The sequence below is a fragment of the Monocercomonoides exilis genome, assembly GCF_001643675.1.
Source record: "Monocercomonoides exilis strain PA203 chromosome Unknown scaffold31-1199392, whole genome shotgun sequence".
NCBI classification, from domain to species: Eukaryota; Preaxostyla; order Oxymonadida; family Polymastigidae; genus Monocercomonoides; species Monocercomonoides exilis.
Genome location: NW_027150576.1, coordinates 154639 through 175107, shown reverse-complemented (window position 1 = coordinate 175107; position 20469 = coordinate 154639). Strand labels below are relative to the sequence as shown.

Sequence of the window (20469 nt, the reverse complement as noted above, 5' to 3'; positions counted from 1 at the left end):
GGAGAAAAGGAAGAAGTTGAAGGCGATGAAGATAACGCGAAAGATGAGGACAAAGAAGTGATATTGGAGGATTTAATGAACAACCCCAAAGAAGTTGCTTCAAAAGCAAAGACAAAAAAAAAGCAGAAAAGAATACAAACACCAAAGAATCAATAAGAAACGGCCGAAAAGACGAAATACATTCCAATGAGCCAAAACAGATCCACTTTCATCACGAGCACAGCAAAAACAACATCAAAAGCAGCAACAAATTCCTCTCCTTCACCATTTCCTTCTTCACAGCCTAAACAATAAATTTCAGGAAGAGGAAACTTTGGAACGATACACTTTACACGAGGGAAGCGAATTGACGGAGGATGGAGAGGAGTCGGAGGGAGAGCATTGATTGTGGACAGTCAAGAGATGGAGATGGGAAGAGGAGCTGTTGGTGCATCAACAATACAGCTATCACCTGCTGTTGGAGGAGGTGGAGCGGGAGGAGGAGGAGGAGTGGTGATATTGGGCGTGATGGGGATGAAGAATTTCAACAGAGAAGTGACAAGGGCGATGCAAGATGAGCTTCAGAACGAGAAAGGGAAAGTGGACGATGAAGAAGCAAAGATCATGTTCAGTTCATTGGAATCTGATTATCAGAGAGATAAACTGCTTCCGCTGATGAAAAAGCAGGAGATACAGAAGAAGATGAATGAGAAAGAAAAGCGGGAGAGCAGAAAAATGGAGAAAGAAGAAAAAGACAAGAATCTGTTTTGCAGCATCCAATGAATACTACAACCACACCTTGAGACAGGCACGCCGACCAACCAGAAGGAGAATTAAATGGCAAGTGAGGCGCAGCAAGAGGTGAAAGAAAGCCAAACGCCATTTTTAACAAGAGAGCGGAAATTGGACTGCATATTGAATAACCTTGTTAATTCTGACTTTGAAGCTTTGAGCGATGAACTGGATGTGTCTTGCCGCTATGTTCGCATTAAAAGCGAGGAAACTGGGCAATTTGTGTGGAAGATGATGAAAGTGCCTGTGTATGCAGCAGTCGACTCGAGGCAGACAAGAACGCAGCTGGATCAGATGAGTGCGCTGAAGAGTGGGCTGAGGCAGAGCAGGGCGGATCTGCGAAGAGGAAGGGGGATGAAGAAGAAAGGCTGGTGGCCAGACAAAGAGGAAGCAGAAGAAACACACAGAAAGGGAAGGAAAGGAGCAGGGAAAGGATCACCTCTGCTGTTTCAGAAGGAGAAAGGGATTAGAACATTCAATCAGAGCAGTGTTCCTGAACGAAGAGATGCTCTGTCGTTCTCAAAGTTGGTGTCTTTCTTCATGTCGCAGAATTCAATGGAGATGGATCTGATGCAGAAATACCCTACACTCAATTTTGTTGCTCCTTTTGATTCAGCTGCTGATTTTGCAGCAAATACAAATATTGCTCTTCATCCTCTTTCTCATTGTACTTCATCACTTGTCAATTCGTCCTTGTTTATGAACATCCAACAGCAATCTTTTCCTTCTCTCAGAATATCTCAATCTCCTTCCCTCTTTTCTCAAGCTGTACATCCATCTTCTGCTAATTCTGCTTCTCCTGGCTCTCTTTCTCTTCTCTCACTTCCTGCTCTATCTTCATCTCCTTCTCTTTCATTCAGCACACGTCAAATTCATCATTAGGCCTCGTCTTTCATTCCTATTCAGAAGCACAGATAATTATTTATTCTGAAATAGAATTTCAACCAACCTAACACGTCAATGAAATGAATAATTTTGATCTGGAATATCAGATCAGAAGACATTCATCAAAGGAAGGAGAACGAATCTGACTTTTTCATTTGGAAGCTGAAGCATTTGCAGTGAAAACAGAAAGAGCTTTGAAACAATTCTTTTATGAAATGGATGGGTTCCAAAATGATCTTCGGCAGATTTCACAACTACAAAATCACAACAAATTATTGAAAATGAAATGAGGAAGAAAATCAATTTTGAAGAAAAGGCTTATTTAAAGAGAATTTATAAAAGGCGGTTAAGTGAATCGGATACAAGCATGTTGAAATATGTATGCTGAGGAAATAAATGTTTTTGAAGAACTTTCTGATATGACCGAAGAAATGAGAACGATAATTACTGTTTTTCAACGAACGTAATTTTCATTGGATGAAGAAGCGAAATTGGATGAAAAAATGACAAAGAAATAATATAATCTGTGCTGATATCATGCTCCTTGAAAAATAAATGATGATATATTCCTCAAATGAAATGCTTTGAAAGATTATGAATTTTTCTATGATATGGATAATGGTGAAAATAAGAAAATGAAAGAAATAATATAGAAATTAGAAAAAGTTCATTGTCAAAGTGATTTAGTGTTAACCGCTTCGAAAGTGAGTATTTGAGTTGGAACAAATGTTGAGGTGAGGAGGGTGAGGGAGGCGTCTTGGAGGAGGGAAATGAATCCGTTGAGAGCACACTCCACTGTGGCACATGGGATCTGTTGGTGTCTGCCACATGCATCAGCATCAATTCCATTGTTTGCAACAATTTTAATCAGAGAAATGTGAGGGAACAAGCTTTTGAATTTGGCTTAATCCAATATTCCACTTTATCTGTTTATGTTTGATAAATCTGATGAATCGAATAAAATGAACGGAGATTTGTTGGCTATACAAAGGTGAGGGAAAAAAAAGAAAAATAATAATTAATGTCAAATTTGTCTAAATAATTTTGTTTTCTTTTCTTCTTTTCTGTTCTTCTTTTCTGTTCTTCTTTTCAATTTTTTCTTTTCAATTTTTTCTTTTCAATGTTTTGTTTTTCCAGTTTAGAAATATCTATTTTCCTTTTAAAGATTGATTTTTCAATTTTTTTTTTTGAAACCTGATCGTAAAAATCCTTTTTAATCAAAAACATTAAAGAGGTATGTATTTTTTAACATTAATAAATAAAACAAATATATATAACAGAAATAAAAGCTAAAGACTTGAAAAAATACATTTATTTTTTATGATCAATAAATACCACTATAGATTTTATTTTTTCGATTTTTCATCTTTTTTTATGATGTCAAAAAAAATCACCCATTTGATGGCAGCTCCAGAAAGAGAGATATGCTCGACGAGTGAGTTATAAGTCATTTTTCACAACGAAGATTTGACGTGGGATTGGTTTTACATGGTTTTTTTCAAAGGCGAGGTTTTTGTGTGCAAGAAATGCCGAAGACGGATGACAATCCAAATGAACGATAAAAACTACAGATATTGGAACTATTCTCACTGCAAAATCAAAAAATCTGTTTTTGATGGGACTGTGTTTTCAAAAAGCAAAATAGGGTTGGGAAAAACTTAAAGAACACTTTTGTTACAGTGGGTTGGAATTTCTTTTAACAAAACTGCAGAATTGATTGGCATTAATCGCAATACAGTTGCATTTTGGGCTAGCGTTTTGAGGGTAGTGTGCATGAAGATATGGAATTCAAAGCAAATACATATTGGAGGAAAAGGAAAAATTATCGAAATAGATGAGGCTGTCTGGCGTAGAAGAAAGAATAGAAGGGGAAGAAGAAAAGAGCAAATTCGGTTGTTTGGCGGAGTGGAAAGGCTTGACGGTGGAGGAGCAGGACCTCGATTTGTGATGATTGTCCCAAACAGAACAAAAGAAACGCTCCTTCCAATTATTCTTGAATACATTAAGCCTGAAACAATCATCATGAGCGATGAGTGGAAGGCATACGAATGCTTAAATACATTAGGATATGAACACAGAACAGTCTGCCACAAAAGGAATTTTGTTGACCCGGTTACAAAAGCATGCACAAACACCATCAAAGGTTTATGGGGAACTTTGCGAAAAGCATTTCCCCCGTACGGAGTTCGAAAGTCCCTAATTGCAGATCACCTTGCCATGGTTTTGGTTAAAGACTCGAAAGAATACAATTTCTTGAAAATTTTGGAATTTGTCAGTGAATACGAGATAGAAAATGAAAAACATGAGCAAGTGGAAAATGATTCAGAAAACAGCGAAGAAGAATTGCCAACAATCGATGACATAATCAATAATGAAAACAGCGATGAAGAAACATCGGGCCTTTCACAAGAAGAAGAAAAAACTTCTGATTACGAACCCTAAAAATTTATAATATTAATTTTGTTATTTTTTCCCATTATATTTTCGTTTTTAAAGGATTCCCCCCCCTCCCCCCCCCCCTCCCCCTCACATCACACACTCATTTCCGATAAAAAAGAAATGCATAAATCAACATTATACGGTATTAACAATTGCTATATACAAGAAATAAAGGAATTATAGCATCACCATATTTTCAGCATATACCATTATTTCACCAATAAGAAACAAATTTTCAAATTTAAAAGTATCTATTTTAATTGCGTGAAATTTTTTGTCACTTCCGTCAAAAATCAAAAACATTACATCAAAAGTCAGTACGTCACTCAGGTTTTGTTGCAAATACTTTATAAAATACATGCCAGTTGATCTCTCATTTAGTCAATAGATACAATGCAGATTAAATTGGGAAAATTGAATTAATGGAGGTTTTTTTTATAAACCTATGTTAATTTGAATAAAGACCACTTAATTCAAATTAAAGGCCAAAAATTAAAAATCACCATCCTTATTCAAATTAGAAAAGATCATTCAAATTAATAATAATTGTGGGAAATGAAAATAAAACAATCAAAAAACACTCACAAAAATAAAGTGTAAATAAAAGAAAAATCAAACCTTTTTTGACAGTTTTTCAAAAGATATTTTGATAATAATACGGAAGCGTGAAAGCAAGTATAAATTAAATAAATGTTAAATAAACAATTTGCATATAAAGTGAAATTACTATTTGTTTCGAGGTTTATGTGAAGAATAATTCACTTTAAAGATAATTTTTATCGTTTTTGCTTAAATGATAAAAAGAAAACAATAATATTCTGAAAATTCTGATGAATTAATTTGTTTTATGCGAGTGTTTCATTATACAGAATCCATAATCACAATAAACATTGTACTTAAATGTTGCAGTTACAGAATCGCAGATATATTTCCTTTTCCTTTTTCCTTTTTCCTTATTTCCTTTCATTTTTTCGATCATTCTTTTTTTGTCGTAATCTCATAATTTCAAAATGATCTATCTCTTTTTCTTAAATTAAGCCTCTCTCTTTCTTATTACTTCACTCATCTTCTTTATTTTCGTTATCATTTCTTTCTTCCTTTTCAAACTCATCCTCATCAATATTTCTGTTCTTTTTCTTTTCAAAGAATAGCGAATCTTCTTTGTACCTTCGCTTCTGTTTTCAGAAGCATCCCACATTCTCTTCAATTTTTTCCTCCTTTATTTTCTCGATATCCGTTTTCCTTTCGCTCACAGAGCAGGTGGAGAAGATGGTGTTGCTCACCGAAAACGGGTTGACATATGCAGATGAGGAGAATGAGATGCACCCGCCATCTGTGGCAGTTTGTTGGCTCAACTGTTCTGAGGTGATATTTGCCATGGTGCGGTTGGTGAGGGAGAAGGAGAGGGCAGTGGAGGTGGCAGAGGAGAGGACACAGCTGGTGGGGGTGGCAGTGGAAATGATATCGGTGATGCTGGAGGAGTTGAGGGTGAGGGGAGCGGTGAGGGAGGTGAGGTGGAAGATGCTTTGGCTGTTGAGGGGGAGACTGGAGATTGCTGTGTGGTTGAGGGCGAGGGAGCCAGCAGTGAGGAAGAAGAGGGGTGTTTTTATTGTTATGGAGGTTGTTCCGGTGATGGTGGTTGTGTTGAGGTTGAGCGAAGGGGAGTTACCGGAGAGGTGGAAGAGGATGGGGGTGATGGGATTTGAGGAGTTGTGGGTAATGGCGAGGGCAGAAACTGTGAGGGAGCCCTGCGTTTGTTGGAAGAGGGCAGACGAGGCAGATGGATCTGGTGAAGAGGAGGAAGAAGAAGAAGCTGGTTGAGGGATACTACTTGAAGCAATGGTGGTGGGATCTGTTCCATTTCCTGTAATTTTTGAGTCAGTTGCGCTGAATGTGAGTGTTTGAGCAGGAATAAAAGTTGAGCCGAGGAGGGTGAGAGAGGTCTCTTTGGTATCTGTCATGTACAAAAGAGCATATTCTATTGTGGCGCATGGTCTAAGTTGTGTTATTCCGCAGAGATGAGCGTCAGTTCCATTACTTGCAACAATTTTGTATGTTGTAATAAGAGGGAGCCAGCTGTTGACAGTCTCATTATCAGCTGTGTTGTTGTTCCAAACTCTTTTCGATAGGGTTGTTGATCCACAATTCTCAAACGGAGATTGGGTTATGCTGCTTCAATTAAAGAACACATCATTCCCTCTGTCATTTTTGGCAGTGTTGCCATCGAAGAAGCAGAATATGATGAATTTTGCACCACTCATCCAGGAATAAGTTGACTGAAAATAAATAGCAGCTCCTCCATAATTGGCAGATGCAGTCAATTTATTATTTATAAATTGGCAATCATCAATCAAAAACTGATTCGGTTTATTGTTTGGTGGATTTGCAAATGTTAAAGAGCAAGCAGAATCACCACCGGAATTTGCGATACACTTGCATTTGGAAAACAGGAATTGTGCACTTGTTGAAATAGTTTGTAGCGCAAAATGCCAACCCGTTCCACACCAATCAGTTATTTAACAACTTTCCACTCTGTTATCTGAGAATGACCAGTAAGAATTGGATTGTGGATAAGCTATGCAAGTGGCTCCTCCATGCAGAGCAGTGCAACTTGTGAAATTGGATTTTATAATGTCAATTTTCAGCAGGTAATCGCAACGTATTGTTCCTCCATGATCATTTGAATGATATTTGTTGAATGAAAAAGAAGTGATTGTGAGATTTGCATTTGTGCAACTCACTTTTTGATCATCTCCATCACATGATCCACATCTTGATTATTCCCGTACACACCACTCAAAGCAATGGCTACTTGCATAGAATGAAGTCAATCTTCCTGTATATCTCGTTGTGATTCATTTCCCACATGAATTACAGCAGCATTTGATGAAGAGCGTGTTTGGTGAAAAAAAGATGAATTGAACGCGAGAGAGAAGTGGAAGAGGTGTTGTTAAAAGGGAAGATTGAACAGTCGATGGTGTTTTGAGTGAGTTGGAAAGATAATTGAAGAAAAGGACGAGAGAGAATAAATTGTGTGATTAAAATTATTTTATATGAATTTGCAAGTAATTCTAAGGATAAAAATGCATCAAATTTTTGAGCATCCACATATGAAAGGTTTTCTGTGCTTTAGGCACGAAAGAAAATTGTGTAATCGGCTAAAAAAGAAGATAAATATCGAAAAAGAAAATTTTGTCAAAAATAGAAATGTTTAATACTCAAAACGAAATTTTGAAAAAGAACCACATATACCTTTTAACATTCAGTGTATTATATATTTCTCGTTAATGATTTTTAACATTGTTTTTCAGCAAGGTGAAAAATGAAAAACAATATTGTTTGAAAATTGCTGTTGCTAAGAACGAAATAAGCAGTAATTACCAATGATGACTGAGCATAATGGAACAGAAGTTGTTGTTGGTGCTTCAGTTTTAAAGAAACAGTTCACAATTGCGAAGAAAAAAACTGAAAGTTTTCAGAAGCTTTTATGATTTGTATATTGGGAAAAATGAATTTTTAATTGTGATAGACATGCACACTCGCATTATAAAGCTCATATTTTCGATTGCATGAGAAAGAAAAGCATTTCAAATGAATTATTGAATTATTTAATTTTTTCGAAGAAGATTATTGAAAGATCAAATTTTTTTCTAAAAGAAAATCAAAATAAACTTCAGTATTTTATATCAATCTTTAATGTTAATTATTTAATGTTATTCTTTTTCAAGTTTTGAACATTTAATTAAAAATTGGATAAAGATTTTAAAAATAAGCCAGTCAATTCAAATGAACAGATGTATTTTAAATTACCCCCAAAATTTTTAATTAATATTTCAATTTGAATTATGTGATCAAATCTGCATTGTATCTAATACGTTTGAATTATTTTTAAAAAAAATAATCCATTTTTAAGCAGCCATAACATTTTTAGAAAATAAATTGATAGCAAATTATCTTCGAATTTTCTTGTCAAAAATCAAACAATGAATAGAATTGTGTGAACGCAGAGACTTTAATGACTTTGCAATGTTTTTACTCCAATTTATTTTTTTCTCTCTACTTATATTTTGTCTTTTGTGTAAATGAAAAATAAACAATTTTCATTCATCAATTAGTTTCACAAAGCTAAGAAAAATGGTGTATTTAAAGCTATAAAAAGTGTGTTACTATAGTTATATTTGAATTCTTTGAAAAATGCCTTTTATTTTAAATTTTTTTCAACTTCTCTTTCAGATCTGGTGCAACGCAAAGCAAAAGAGACTCAAGAGACGAAAAAACCGGAAGAGAAGGATGAGCCAGAAGAAAAGAAAAAGCGAGAAGAGACGAAAGAATCGAGAGAGCCGAAAGAGCAGAAAGAGCCGGAAGAGCCGAAAGAATCGAAAGAGACGAAAGAGCCGGAAGAATCGAGAGAGCCGAAAGAGCAGAAAGAGCCGGAAGAGCCGAAAGAATCGAAAGAGACGAAAGAGCCGGAAGAATCGAGAGAGCCGAAAGAATCGAAAGAGACGAAAGAGACGAAAGAGCCGGAAGAATCGAAAGAGACGAAAGAGCAGAAAGAGCCGAAAGAATCGAAAGAGACGAAAGAGCCGAAAGAATCGAAAGAATCGAAAGAGCCGAAAGAATCGAAAGAGCAGAAAGAGACGAAAGAGCCGAAAGAATCGAAAGAATCGAAAGAGCCGAAAGAATCGAAAGAGCAGAAAGAGACGAAAGAGCCGAAAGAATCGAAAGAGCAGAAAGAGACGAAAGAGCCGAAAGAGCCGAAAGAGACGAAAGAGCCTGAAGAGCATGAAGAGCATGAAGAGCATGAAGAGCATGAAGAAAAAATTGAGGAGATGACGACCACTGCAAAAGCGAATCGTTTGTATCTTTTCGCGAAGAGTTCTTTAGAAATTCGATTATTTTTTTCTTTTCTTTATTTTCAGAATTGCTTTTTGAACTGGGACGTTGCAGTGAAGAGGAGCAGAGAAAAAAAATTGAAGAAATGAATAAACTGATGAATGAAATTGATGCATTTGAACTTTATTCAATTTTCAGTAAAGAAGCATTCGACAAAATCAACCAAATGATCGAGGGAGAGAAATTAACGATGAAAACAGCTCTTATGTTACTGAAGCAAGTTGGATACTTCCATGTTGTAAAATCCGAATTAGAATCAAATTTTAAACAATCTTTGCTATGCGGAAGATTTGAGAAGATGATTAAAGAAGAAGTGAAGAAAAAAGAAGAAGAAGATGAAAAGCTTCTTGTTGATCTTTGCGAATGCTGTCTAACTCTTGATTATGACTTCTCATCTGTATTACTTTCAATTTGCGTGCCTTGCCTTCTGAAAGCTACATTGAAGAAAGAAGAAGATGAGGAAACACAAAAAGAAGTGGAAATAGCTTTGCTGGCGCTGAGCAACATTAACAAATATATTGTTTGAACACTTCTATTTCCTTTTTGAAGCTATTGATTTTTTTCGATTTTTATTAGAAAGTTCCAAAAGAGCTGTATCTGAATGAAATCAAACAGATAATCCAATATCACCAGGAAAATAGAAATTTGACGCGACTCGCCTATCATTCGGCATGGAAATTCTTAATGTACAGCTACTATAATGATACAAGTTTGGGGACAATTGTGTTGGATGAACTGCATTTTGTAAGAGAAGCTGCGAGAGAGTTGGATGAACTGAGGGAGTGTGTAGATTGGAAGAAGATAAAGGAGGAAAAAAAGGGAAACGAAATGTACGAAGTGGAAATTATAAATAGATGGATCACTTTGTTGGATTTCATTTATTTGCACATTGAATTGTTAAATGACGAAAATGTTGAATTAATTCGTTGCCTTGTCAGGCTTTGCAGAACTACAAGAGAGACAGAAAGAGAAATTTTTGGAGTTTGTATTTCTCTATTCAAGTCAATGGCTGAACTGTCGAATGTGAATGATCATGGCTTGCTGAAGGGGGGAGCATTTGATCTGATTTTGGAGGAAATGAGCTGGGCGACGCTGGAAGATAGATTTACACAGAAATGTTTGAAATTTAATTTCATGATGACAGAAAGATTGAAAGGAAAGGAGGAATTAGAAATTGAGGAATCAAGAAGAAAAGCAGCACAAAAGGAATTAATTGAAAAGATGGAAGAAGAAGGATACGAAGATGTTATCACTAGTTTTTATAATGATCTTCCGTTTTATGATTTTGTTCTTGGAGCTGATATTTCAACAGACTTGGAAGACTATTTTGTGTTCGCGTAATAACATTAAACACACAAATTTTTGTAACTTAAATTTTATATTTTTACTTTTCTTTTTGTGCCATTTCAAATTCAACATTCATATGCATGTTTTTTTCTGATGATTTTTTATTCACTTTGTTGAAATGAAACAAACAAACAAACAAACAAACAAACAAAATAAATAAATAAATAAATAAATAAATAAATAAAATAAAATAAAATAAAGAAAGCTTCAGGCTTTTGTCCAGTTGCATTCAACTCTTCATCAAAAATCTTCTTCGGATGGATTGTTACAAAAAAATTCCGAATTCATCATTTTTAAGATTCTTAAATATCTTCAATATCTCCTCCGTTCTGCTTCTTTTTTCCAATAATTTTTCTCCTTGTTTCCTTTTTTGTATCTCTTTCTGCTTCAATAAAAAATAATATTTTTTCCCCAATTTCTTTTGTTTCACTCCAAACTTTTTTTATTTCTTTGACTTAAGCTTCTCTCTCCTATCAAATCCGGCTGTCTCAAACAGATGTGCCTTTTGTGGTCATACAGTTCACAACACGCCTCTTCTGTCTTGGGGGATGAAAGAGTGGTGAGCGAGGCTTTGGAAACTGAAGAAAATAATTCAGTAAATGCGTTTTAAGCTTGCTTGGTTGCGCATTTTCTTCATTTTGATTGTTATCTGCTTGATTGTCATTCACCAACATAATATTCTTTGACTTCTTTGTCTAATTTTCCTTATGTCTGCTTTATGCACTTGATCACTTTGAATGTTCCAATTGGCATAAATTTCACAGCGGAGCCATAAGAAGCTGTGATTGTGTATCGCATCTCTCTTCCACATTGTGCATGGAAGCGATGACTTAAGAAAGGGAAAGCATTGATAAATCCTCTTTGATTGGACGGATTATCAGACGAGGACAAAAACGGCTTTGAAATGGGAAAGAAGAAGAAGAAGATGAAGAGGAAGAGGAGGAAGAAGAAGAAGAGGAAGAAGAGGAAGAAGAAGAGGCGGGCGTGAAGATGAATGAAAATAAAGGAGAAAGAAATGAAGAGGAGGAAGAGGAAGAAGAAGAAGAAGATGATGATGATGAAGACGAAGAGGAAGAGGAAGAGGAAGAGGAAGAGGAAGAGGAAGAGGAAGAGGAAGAGGAAGAGGAAGAGGAGGAAGAAGAAGAAGAGGAAGAAGAGGAAGAAGAAGAAGAAGATGATGATGATGAAGACGAAGACGAAGAGGAAGAGGAAGAGGAAGAGGAAGAGGAAGAGGAAGAGGAAGAGGAAGAGGAAGAGGAAGAGGAAGAGGAAGAGGAAGAGGAAGAGGAAGAGGAAGAGGAAGAAGAAGAAGAAGAAAGAAAGAAAGAAAGAAAGAAAGAAAGAAAGAAAGAAAGAAAGAAAGAAAGAAAGAAAGAAAGCGATGATAGTCGAGGTGAAGAAGAGGAGAAGCGAGAAATGTTGCTAGCTGAATGGTTGTGAGAAAATGAAGAAATTGAAGTGAAAAAAAAAAAAAAGAATTTGAAGAATAAATATAAGAAGAAGAAGAAGAAGCAAATACCGTTCCAGAAACAGTATTTTTATTTATTGCTATCTTCTTTTGCTGATTCGTCTGGTGCATTGCGCTTTGGCAAAAAAACAGGAGATGAATAGCATCTTTTATGGTAATGCTTTTATATGGGTTGATACTCTGGCAGCCTTCAATGAGTGATACAAGTCCGCTTAGCAGCGGTTCGCCTTCTCTCGTTTGCATGCTAACTGTTCAGAAGGTGCTCATACCAGAAGAATCAGAGAGAAGAGAAAGATTTACATCATCAAACAGCATCTTGCAAATAGGAAATGAAGGTTTCTAATAGACAATCGTCTTTGTGGCCTTCGCTTCCTCAACCGGATCAAAAAATGTTTCAAATGAATTTCATACTATCGCCAAAGCGTCTGTTCGCTTTCTGCTCGTTCCCTTTGTCCTCGGCTTGTTCCGCAGCATTCGCTTTGCCTCCTGAAATCCGCTTTAGCATCTCGTTGTTTGCCTTCCCCGGAAACAGAACCTGTCCAGTCGCCAGAACAAACGCAATGCACTTCATCGACAAGATATCTGCCTTCTGTCTTACTGCACAACTCAGAATCGCCTCCACACTCCGATAGAAGCGGGATGACTTGTAAGGAGCTTGAATCTCTGTTCCCTTTTGTGACAGAGACAGCAGAGCCTTTATCGCACAGATATGTAGTAAAGAAACCCCAGTTCCAAACTTCGCTCGTATAAGCCCTGGGTTTATCGCTGAATGAACAAAAGAAGAAAAAGAAAATTGATCAAACAAAGCTGAATGAGATGAGATCTGACTTCTTTTCGCTGACAGACTCAATATATTGTTAGGTTTCGCCTCTCTAATTATTAATCCTTTTCATTGAGCATGTGAAACGGCGCAAATCAAACAGCGACGTATTTTCTCACTAGCGCAATCGATAGCCAGCAGTCGCCTCCCATCCACCTCATCACCTCTCGAAGCGTTATTAATGCATCATCAAACTTATAAACATATGATTTCTGTGATAGAAATGCTCAAGAAAACATATTTCTCTTCTTTTTCTTCTGCACTTTTCAATGATAATTCCTCTTTCTTCTCAAAATCTTTTGCACCTTCTTTTTCTATTTCCAATTTCTTGACATTTCAATGAATTTTGTGTATCTCCAATTTCTCTCCACTTCTTTCAATTTCTGTTTGAATGAGTTACCTTTCCTCACGTAGATGCAATTACTAATAGCAAACTTTCGTAGATAATATCAAATCTTCACCAACAGCAAAGACAAATCAATTTAGCTTCTTTCCCTATCCATTGTTTTTCTAAATAAAAACAAAGATCTCCGTAATACCTTTCACATATTTTCCCCTGCAATTTCTCAAAAAGTTCTGTTTGTCCAAAACAATATAAATGCTATTTTAATTATGGGTATACGAAACATTTTTTAATTGCATAATCATGAACCATTCATAGTGATAGTTAAGTTGGAAAAGTGTCGGACAAAATAGTGAGTTTTTTCGAAATTGTTGATATTTCCTGAATGTTTTATTGTGGGCGTTAAGTTATTTAATATGGTAACACAAATTTTTGGTTTTGAAATGAAAGTCGCACAAAAGTTTTCAGAATCAAACGTATTAAATCTATGCATTCCACCTAGCATGCAGGACAGTGCTATTTTTCGCCTTCAAGAAACATTCTCATTATTAGAACATGATGATCAAAATCAGATCTTAAGAAAAGTCGATTCGCTGAAAGTGGATTTAAGAAAGGGATTTGTAACCGAAAAGCTATTATCTGATCTTAACCTTTTTGTCGAATTTGTTAGCAACAAATTCAATCGTCCGATTGATGTATTTTTAAAATGTAAAAAAGTGAATCTTTTGAAAGAAATCGCAAATGATATTACAAAAATCAAAGTATTACATGAATATCCAGACGATTTCATAAAATTGCAAAGATTTTCCTTGGAATGCAAAAGACCCTCTTCAACGTCAGATAGAGAAAGCAAAATTGAGGCAAGTGAACCCTTGCATATTACATCAGATGAATATATTCCTTGTGTTGATACTATCCATAAGGACAAAGAATGCTTTATAGGACTCAACGATTCACTGTTACCAATGAAAAGATTTTTGCAAAAACTACTCAACAGAAATATTAAATGCTTGGAAGCAGAAGAAAGCTTGAAAAATGCTTATGAAAAACAATTAAGAGATAAATCCGAACAGAAATATGATTATCCTTATGAAGCATATGAATTTGAAAAAAGAAAGGACTATCACAATATCATTCCAGAATGGCACATTGCGAAACTGTTTGTTCCCTTTGCTCGCTTCCATGCAATTTATCAAAATACAAAACTTAGGGAGAACTATGAAACGCTGGAAAGGAGATATCAGCCTGTTATTGATCAGTCAATAAATTTAGCAGGATCAATTTCACTTTTAAACAGAGCCATGGAACATTATGGATGTGACTGCGGAAAGGAGAGCAGGATGTGCATTGTCTATTTTGAAAAGGAATCGAATAAAGTGAAAATAGAAAGTGTCAACAGGGGTGAATTGCAAAACTTCAATGACTTTGTCAATTCAAAAAAATTTGGAGAACTTACGACAATAGAGAAGATGGAATCTTTGTGTGAACGCCTCAGAAGTGCTGAAAATGACATGAAATATAGTGTTTCTTTATCAAGCAAAGAAGAGTTTTTCCTGATGACAGGCAGAGCTAATATCATATTGGAAGCATTTGAAAGATGCTTGCAAGATAATTCTTTGGAGGAGCTAACTGCAATGAGCCAGCTGCGAAAATTCCTGAATAAATGTGCATTTCAATACAAAATCAAGTTTGCATCAGAGACAGAACCAATTCTTGGTGTGAAAATTAGCAAATGCAAACTTATTATTGATAGCCCAACACGAAAATTGTTTTACATTGAAAAAGCTAATGTGGCAAGATATATAGATGATATCAAAATTCACATTAAGGAAAAAGCGAAAGGATTTGATAAAAGAGCAGATGATGAAGGTTTTTCCGATAAGGAGCTCATGGATATTTTAGAAACTCAGTTCAATAAAAATCTCGAAGATACAATCAAAGAGAAACTTGTTATACAAAGTGAATATCATTGGGAAGCTGAAACATGGGAAACATATGCAAAAGAATTCTTCAAGAAATCAACTTTGAGCAGAATTTGTTTAATTGGTTCTGTATTGAGGTTCGGGGTTGATTGTGTGGAATGGGGAATCAATAAAATTGATGCATTTTTAACGATGAAGTCCAAAAGCGGATCTTATATTTTCTCAAATATTTTGGGATTGCTGTTAAGTGGAAAACAGGAATGCCAATCGAGCAGCTGTTCATCCAGCAATCATTCAGCAGATAAAAAGGCTATTGAAGAAGTTAAAGAAGAAATTTCTCAATCAGATGTTGACCGAATTAACTGTTCATTCCCAGAGTTGAAATTATCTCCACGATATATCGTGGAATTTGCAAAAGGATGCAGATGCATGATAAAGGCAAATGAGTTACGCGAAAATGAAAAAAAAATATCCAGAGAAACACAATTCTCACAAACTGCGCTGCAATCTTTAAACAATTTCTTCAATCTGATAAGGTTACACTACGTATTACGAAATGCTGACTTTAATAGAATTGACTGCAAGGGCATCTTAGTACAAGAGAGAAATGATGTGATAGGCAAAGGAGAATTCAGACTTGTAGCTGATCGATACAAGGAATATTACATTGAAATTGTGAATTGAATCTAACGAATGGGCTCGAAATTTCTTTTCGAAAAATGAAAAATAAAAATATAATCATTATTAATAAATAAAAATAAAAATAAGAATAAAAATAAAAATAAGAATAAAAATAAGAATACAAATAAAATAAAATAAAAATAAAAAAAAAAAATTAAAAAAAAAAATTAAAAAAAAATTAAAAAAAAAATTAATAAATATTTTGAAAATTATTTTTGAAAGATTTGTGAAGAATAATTTGTTTTTGAGGATTTTTTATTTAAGTTTTTTTCATGTCACAATCATCATTATATGGCATTGCAAATGTATTGTTGAATAAGTTGTTGACAAGCAACTTTGAAAATTGAAGTTGCGAAAACCATGTAACTTTTGTTTCATATTCATCCAAATTAGCACGTAGGAAAAAAACTTTGATAAGTGACAACAAGATTACTCAAAAATCAGTGATGAATTGAAGCATTATATCACTGATGACGATTTTTGGATGAAATATATTCAGTTGATCCACTTGTTCATTTTTTCTGATTTTTTATTTTTCAATTAAGATATATATTTAGATAGATATTTTGAAAATATCTTCACAATGAAGGATTGAAAAGTTCTGTTTTTTTTATTAATGCAAATATATGTGTGAAAAGATCTGAAAAATTACCACAGATCAAAAAAACAATCCATTATAGGGTGGTTTTTTTATCCGGATATTTTTTTTATATGGGAATAAAAAAATAAAAAAATTTATATTTCACTACAGCATGTTTGTTTCTTAAAAAAAAAATCAATAGAAATAAATATAGTCAATCAACTCTCTTTTGATTATTTTTCTGGAATTTTCTTGTTTTCTTTCATCTCCAGAATTATCATCAAAGAACACTTTTTTCGTATAATCTTCATTTTCTTATGTTTTTCATCCTCAAACAATTTTTTTTCCACAGTTTTTCCATTATCATCATTCATTATCTTCTCTACTTTCATTTTCTTTTGATTTCTCCATTCATCCAAAAAATCTTGATCGGTGATTATTTTTCCATGAAAACCAAATCTGTGGCTTTTTTTCTTCAATGTTACAGAAGGCTCATCAGGCAATATAGAAAGAACAGCATGCCATTGACTTGATAATACTCCACTTTTGATAAACGAAGAAACAATTGTTTCAAGCAATAATGCTGTTTGTAGAGGCTAGGGAAGAGCATCTACAATTGCTTTTCTTCGAAGAGAGACAGATAAAGAAGAAGGAACGACATATTTTGTGTTTTAACATTTTTTGAAGACTGCAAAAACTCCACGGTCGAGAGGATGAGTGAGGTGTGTGCTGTGAGGGATGAAAGCCACCACATCTATGGAGGTATCAGAGAATTTTCACCAAATGTCTGGCTGAACACTTGATGGATGAGAGTCCAGCAGAAGAAGGCATTTTTCCACATCTTTGTTCAAAAGAGTTCGTCTTTCTACGATTCCTGGAAGGTGAAAATCTTCTTCCTATCTTCTTAATATTGCATCAGTCATCCAGCCATCGTTGTCTTCCCAGATATTTATTGACGAGCTGAGCATCACACGCAATTCGGCTGGAATCTTCTTTGAAAGCCATAATACGATACTTTTCAAAGAATAACTGTCTGCAGCAGCTGCCACGCATAATGTGGCGTTTGGAATGTTCATTGGAGTTTTGTTAAATTCTGCTGGTGAATCTGAAGGATGCGCAACAAGCTTCAAAGTGGTATCTGAAAGGCGAAGGGAAGATTTGTCGGTATTAAATATCAATGAAGAAGAATATTCGTTTGTATTATGAAGATGTTGAAGAAGTTCGTAGAAAGGCTGGAGAGTCTGTTTATTTGATACAGCTTATTGCTGAATATTAACGTTTCGTGGAAAAGATACTTTGAGGTGTGGATTTCTTTTAATGAATGAGTAGGGCAATGATATGGAAATTTCAACTTCTTCTTTTTTTTCTTCGAATAGGGTTTTTTGTCTATCAGAAATGACAGATTCCATCTGTAAAAAGATAACAATAAAATTTAATCTGTTTATGAATGAAAAAGCAAACCAATTGTTTCATTTGAGAAACAGAAATAGTCACTCTGCTTGAACTTTCGCAACGAATAACTAGCTCAACTGTTTTCTTTTCCTCATCTTTCAGCAGCTCTGAGTGACCTATTTTGCTTATTCTTCTTTTGTTTTTCAATGCGGTAATTGCTCTATTAATGGCTGAACGGCTGAACTCGTGTAGAAACGCTGCATCCACTATTTTTGCCTTTTTATATAATGCAATAGTTGCAATCCGCTCTAAACGATTTTCTATTATTATATAATCAAATGCCATCATTTGATGTCTAATGTTTATCAATCATTGTTTTGTTTTATTTTTGATAACACTCATAACAAAAAAATTCTGGTAATGATCTTATTTTTATTTATAAAAAGAAATTTTCTTGAAATGAATAAAAATTTGAACAAATTTTTTCGTTTAAATTCAAACTTAACAAGCCCCCTTGCTATAACCTAATCTTCTCTGGGGAGGCACTAATCAGAGATGGAGGAGCTAATCCCCCATCTTTCCCCCAATCAGAGATTAGGTGTAGTAATTATATCTGAAATTCAAATTTCTGACTTTTCCTTAAATATGGGTGATTATTTTTGAAATTAAAACTTTTTTCGGGTTGTTGGTTTTTCTAAGTTTGTTTGTCACTGACAAAAGATTATGAATTCATTTGAGAATATCATTATTCCAGTTTCAAAAACAAAAATTTTGAGCTGAAATAAAGAAAAACATTTCTTGGATAAGCCTGTTCACTTTTCAGTGTTCGTTCACTGATATTCAATGCAAATTTTCTGTTCGAAAATTATGAATGAAATAATATGATTTCAAAAATAATTACCCATATCAAAAATTTGATAAAATATCCAAAAAGAGAAAAGAAATAATTCATAACGAAAATTTTTGTCACGATAAAAAAAATGTCCGGATGAAAAAACTACCCTATAAATTTTTCTTCATGGATTTTTGTAATCATTTTTCATATTCTGAAAAGTGGTTTTCACCTAGCAACCTGAGACTAAAAAAAATATTCATACTAGGATTTAAATAGATCTGATATATTATTCAAAGGAAAATATACTAATTTTCACATCCTATTTATTTTGCAATTCATTTAAATTTTTCCATTCTTCGAAAAACATTTCTGACGGATATTTTCCATCGATTTTTAAAAAGTTTTGAACCAAATGAAATAAAATATATATTCATATTTTATCCATCGTTTCACAAACTATAATATATTGCAAATATGTTAATAAATGTTATTTGAAAAATCGAATTTCCCATTATAATATCAGAATTCCTGCATTTTCTCTTTCTCGTTTTCAGGAGTTTTATAAAATTGTTGAGGAATGTTTCATGATGAAGCCTGTACAAAGAATTATTTATTTTTCATTTTCATGTGCATGAAGAGGGAATTTTCAGTTTGTTTCAGTTATTTTAATTCACAGAAAATTACTCATTTTGAAGGCAAATGAATCATAAATGTTTTTATTCACTGTCCCTTTTGTTCAAGAAATAATATTTTTGCAGAAACTCCACTTTTACACCTAATCAATGCGATATGAATGACTGGATGACTTCTTTTCATAAAATGATTCACTAAGGCCATTCGACGTGTTACAAGAACAAAATAGACATATTTGGAATAACTGTTTGTTTTTATTTTCGTTTCTTTTTAACCATATTCATTTGTTTCAGAAAGAATGTATTTGGACCGAAAATGCAAAAGAAATGATTGCATTGTCAGACTCGAATCTGAAGAGAAAACAGGCCCAGAACAAAAACAACGGGAAAAGCCAAATGAATTGGATGTTTGAGTTTTTCTTTTTACAAAATTATTTTTTATATGTGTATTTTAGGCGTTTTATTCAATCATCAGAAAATGGATTATTTTGATTATTAATCACAGAGACTCTCAAATCCTTCTCTGATTGCACAAAGCTGTGAATAACGTAAAGGGTCAATAGCAAAAATGGAAATATGGAAATTATTTTTTGGAAAAGAGCAGTTTCTATGATTGATCAATCCACAAATCTCAACTGATGAAATAAAATAGTTATTGCCAATGCTCAATAAAGGCGAGAAAAGGCTGAATCGAAGAATTTTTGAAGGAACAGGAAAATATCTGAAAAAGGCAGAATTTCGTTAGATTACTGTTCAAGAATGAACTGAATCGAGATTGAACAAAAAATAAATCTGCAATTTAAATCATCAGGAAAATGCAAATTCTGATGGAAAACATTGAATGCCTCAAAGAAGAAGAAGAAGACTTGAAAAAGGGAAGATATGCAATAGATGAAAGCAAAACGAGGATCAAAAGATGTAGAAAATGAAGAAAAATCAGAAAAGAGAAAAAACAGAGGATATTGAATCAAAAATCAATTTCTCTTTTGAAAAATAGGGAAAAAGAAATTCCATGGAAAGACGTGCCAGAAAAGGAGGATTTGCAGGCATGGTGAAGAGTTGAAGAAATATTATTCAATGAAGCAAAAGCAATAATGCTCAGCTTTTGAATAGCCAGATTTATCTCTTGGTGTGGAAATTTTCATTTTCATCATTTTTTTGATATTTTTTTTTATCTCCACTTGTATTTTCAGGAATATTAAAAATTATGTGAAGAAAATATGAAGATATCAGATATTATCCAATAATTTAACGAAAAAGGAGCTGAGTGGATGAGGAATTTCATTCAAACCGAATTTATTGGGAAAGGTTAAATTCAAAAATATTGAAGAAAAAAGCAAGAAATCAATTGAAGATGGCAGTTTTTTGGAATTAATATTCAAATTGAATGGTTCAGAAAAATGGAGATAAAAGCAGAGAATTGGATTTGGAAAATGGAACATATGCAGGAAATAATATATT

At 34.1% G+C, this 20469-nt stretch overlaps 7 protein-coding genes across 7 annotated transcripts; 6 read left to right on the top strand and 1 right to left on the bottom strand.

Annotated features, from left to right (window-relative positions):
- Positions 1-402: 402 nt before the first annotated feature.
- Positions 403-762, top strand: MONOS_17779 (uncharacterized protein; the record flags this gene model as incomplete). The annotated part of the gene is made up of 1 exon (XM_067870732.1): positions 403-762. One exon carries the CDS (start codon positions 403-405, stop codon positions 760-762), a length of 360 nt encoding a protein of 119 aa, XP_067724834.1.
- A 54-nt stretch (positions 763-816) lies between these two features.
- MONOS_1764 (uncharacterized protein) lies at positions 817-1653 on the top strand (the record flags this gene model as incomplete). The annotated part of the gene is made up of 1 exon (XM_067870578.1): positions 817-1653. The coding sequence occupies one exon, from the start codon at positions 817-819 to the stop codon at positions 1651-1653; it is 837 nt and encodes a 278-aa protein (XP_067724833.1).
- A 1776-nt stretch (positions 1654-3429) lies between these two features.
- On the top strand, positions 3430-4098 carry MONOS_1763 (putative Uncharacterized transposase-like protein; the record flags this gene model as incomplete). The annotated part of the gene is made up of 1 exon (XM_067870567.1): positions 3430-4098. The coding sequence occupies one exon, from the start codon at positions 3430-3432 to the stop codon at positions 4096-4098; it is 669 nt and encodes a 222-aa protein (XP_067724832.1).
- Positions 4099-5364: 1266 nt separating this feature from the next.
- On the top strand, positions 5365-5916 carry MONOS_1762 (uncharacterized protein; the record flags this gene model as incomplete). Its single annotated transcript, XM_067870556.1, has 1 exon — positions 5365-5916. One exon carries the CDS (start codon positions 5365-5367, stop codon positions 5914-5916), a length of 552 nt encoding a protein of 183 aa, XP_067724831.1.
- Positions 5917-8013: 2097 nt separating this feature from the next.
- Positions 8014-10432, top strand: MONOS_1761 (uncharacterized protein). The gene is made up of 5 exons (XM_067870545.1): positions 8014-8090; positions 8211-8253; positions 8329-8949; positions 9015-9508; positions 9565-10432. Exons 1-5 carry the CDS (start codon positions 8079-8081, stop codon positions 10327-10329), a joined length of 1935 nt encoding a protein of 644 aa, XP_067724830.1. The 5' UTR covers positions 8014-8078; the 3' UTR covers positions 10330-10432.
- A 780-nt stretch (positions 10433-11212) lies between these two features.
- MONOS_1760 (uncharacterized protein) lies at positions 11213-12828 on the bottom strand (the record flags this gene model as incomplete). The annotated part of the gene is made up of 4 exons (XM_067870534.1): positions 11213-11761; positions 11855-12051; positions 12215-12568; positions 12819-12828. 4 exons carry the CDS (start codon positions 12826-12828, stop codon positions 11213-11215), a joined length of 1110 nt encoding a protein of 369 aa, XP_067724829.1.
- A 6125-nt stretch (positions 12829-18953) lies between these two features.
- On the top strand, positions 18954-19500 carry MONOS_17778 (uncharacterized protein; the record flags this gene model as incomplete). Its single annotated transcript, XM_067870731.1, has 4 exons — positions 18954-18972; positions 19209-19255; positions 19303-19415; positions 19464-19500. 4 exons carry the CDS (start codon positions 18954-18956, stop codon positions 19498-19500), a joined length of 216 nt encoding a protein of 71 aa, XP_067724828.1.
- Between the last annotated feature and the right edge of the window lie 969 nt (positions 19501-20469).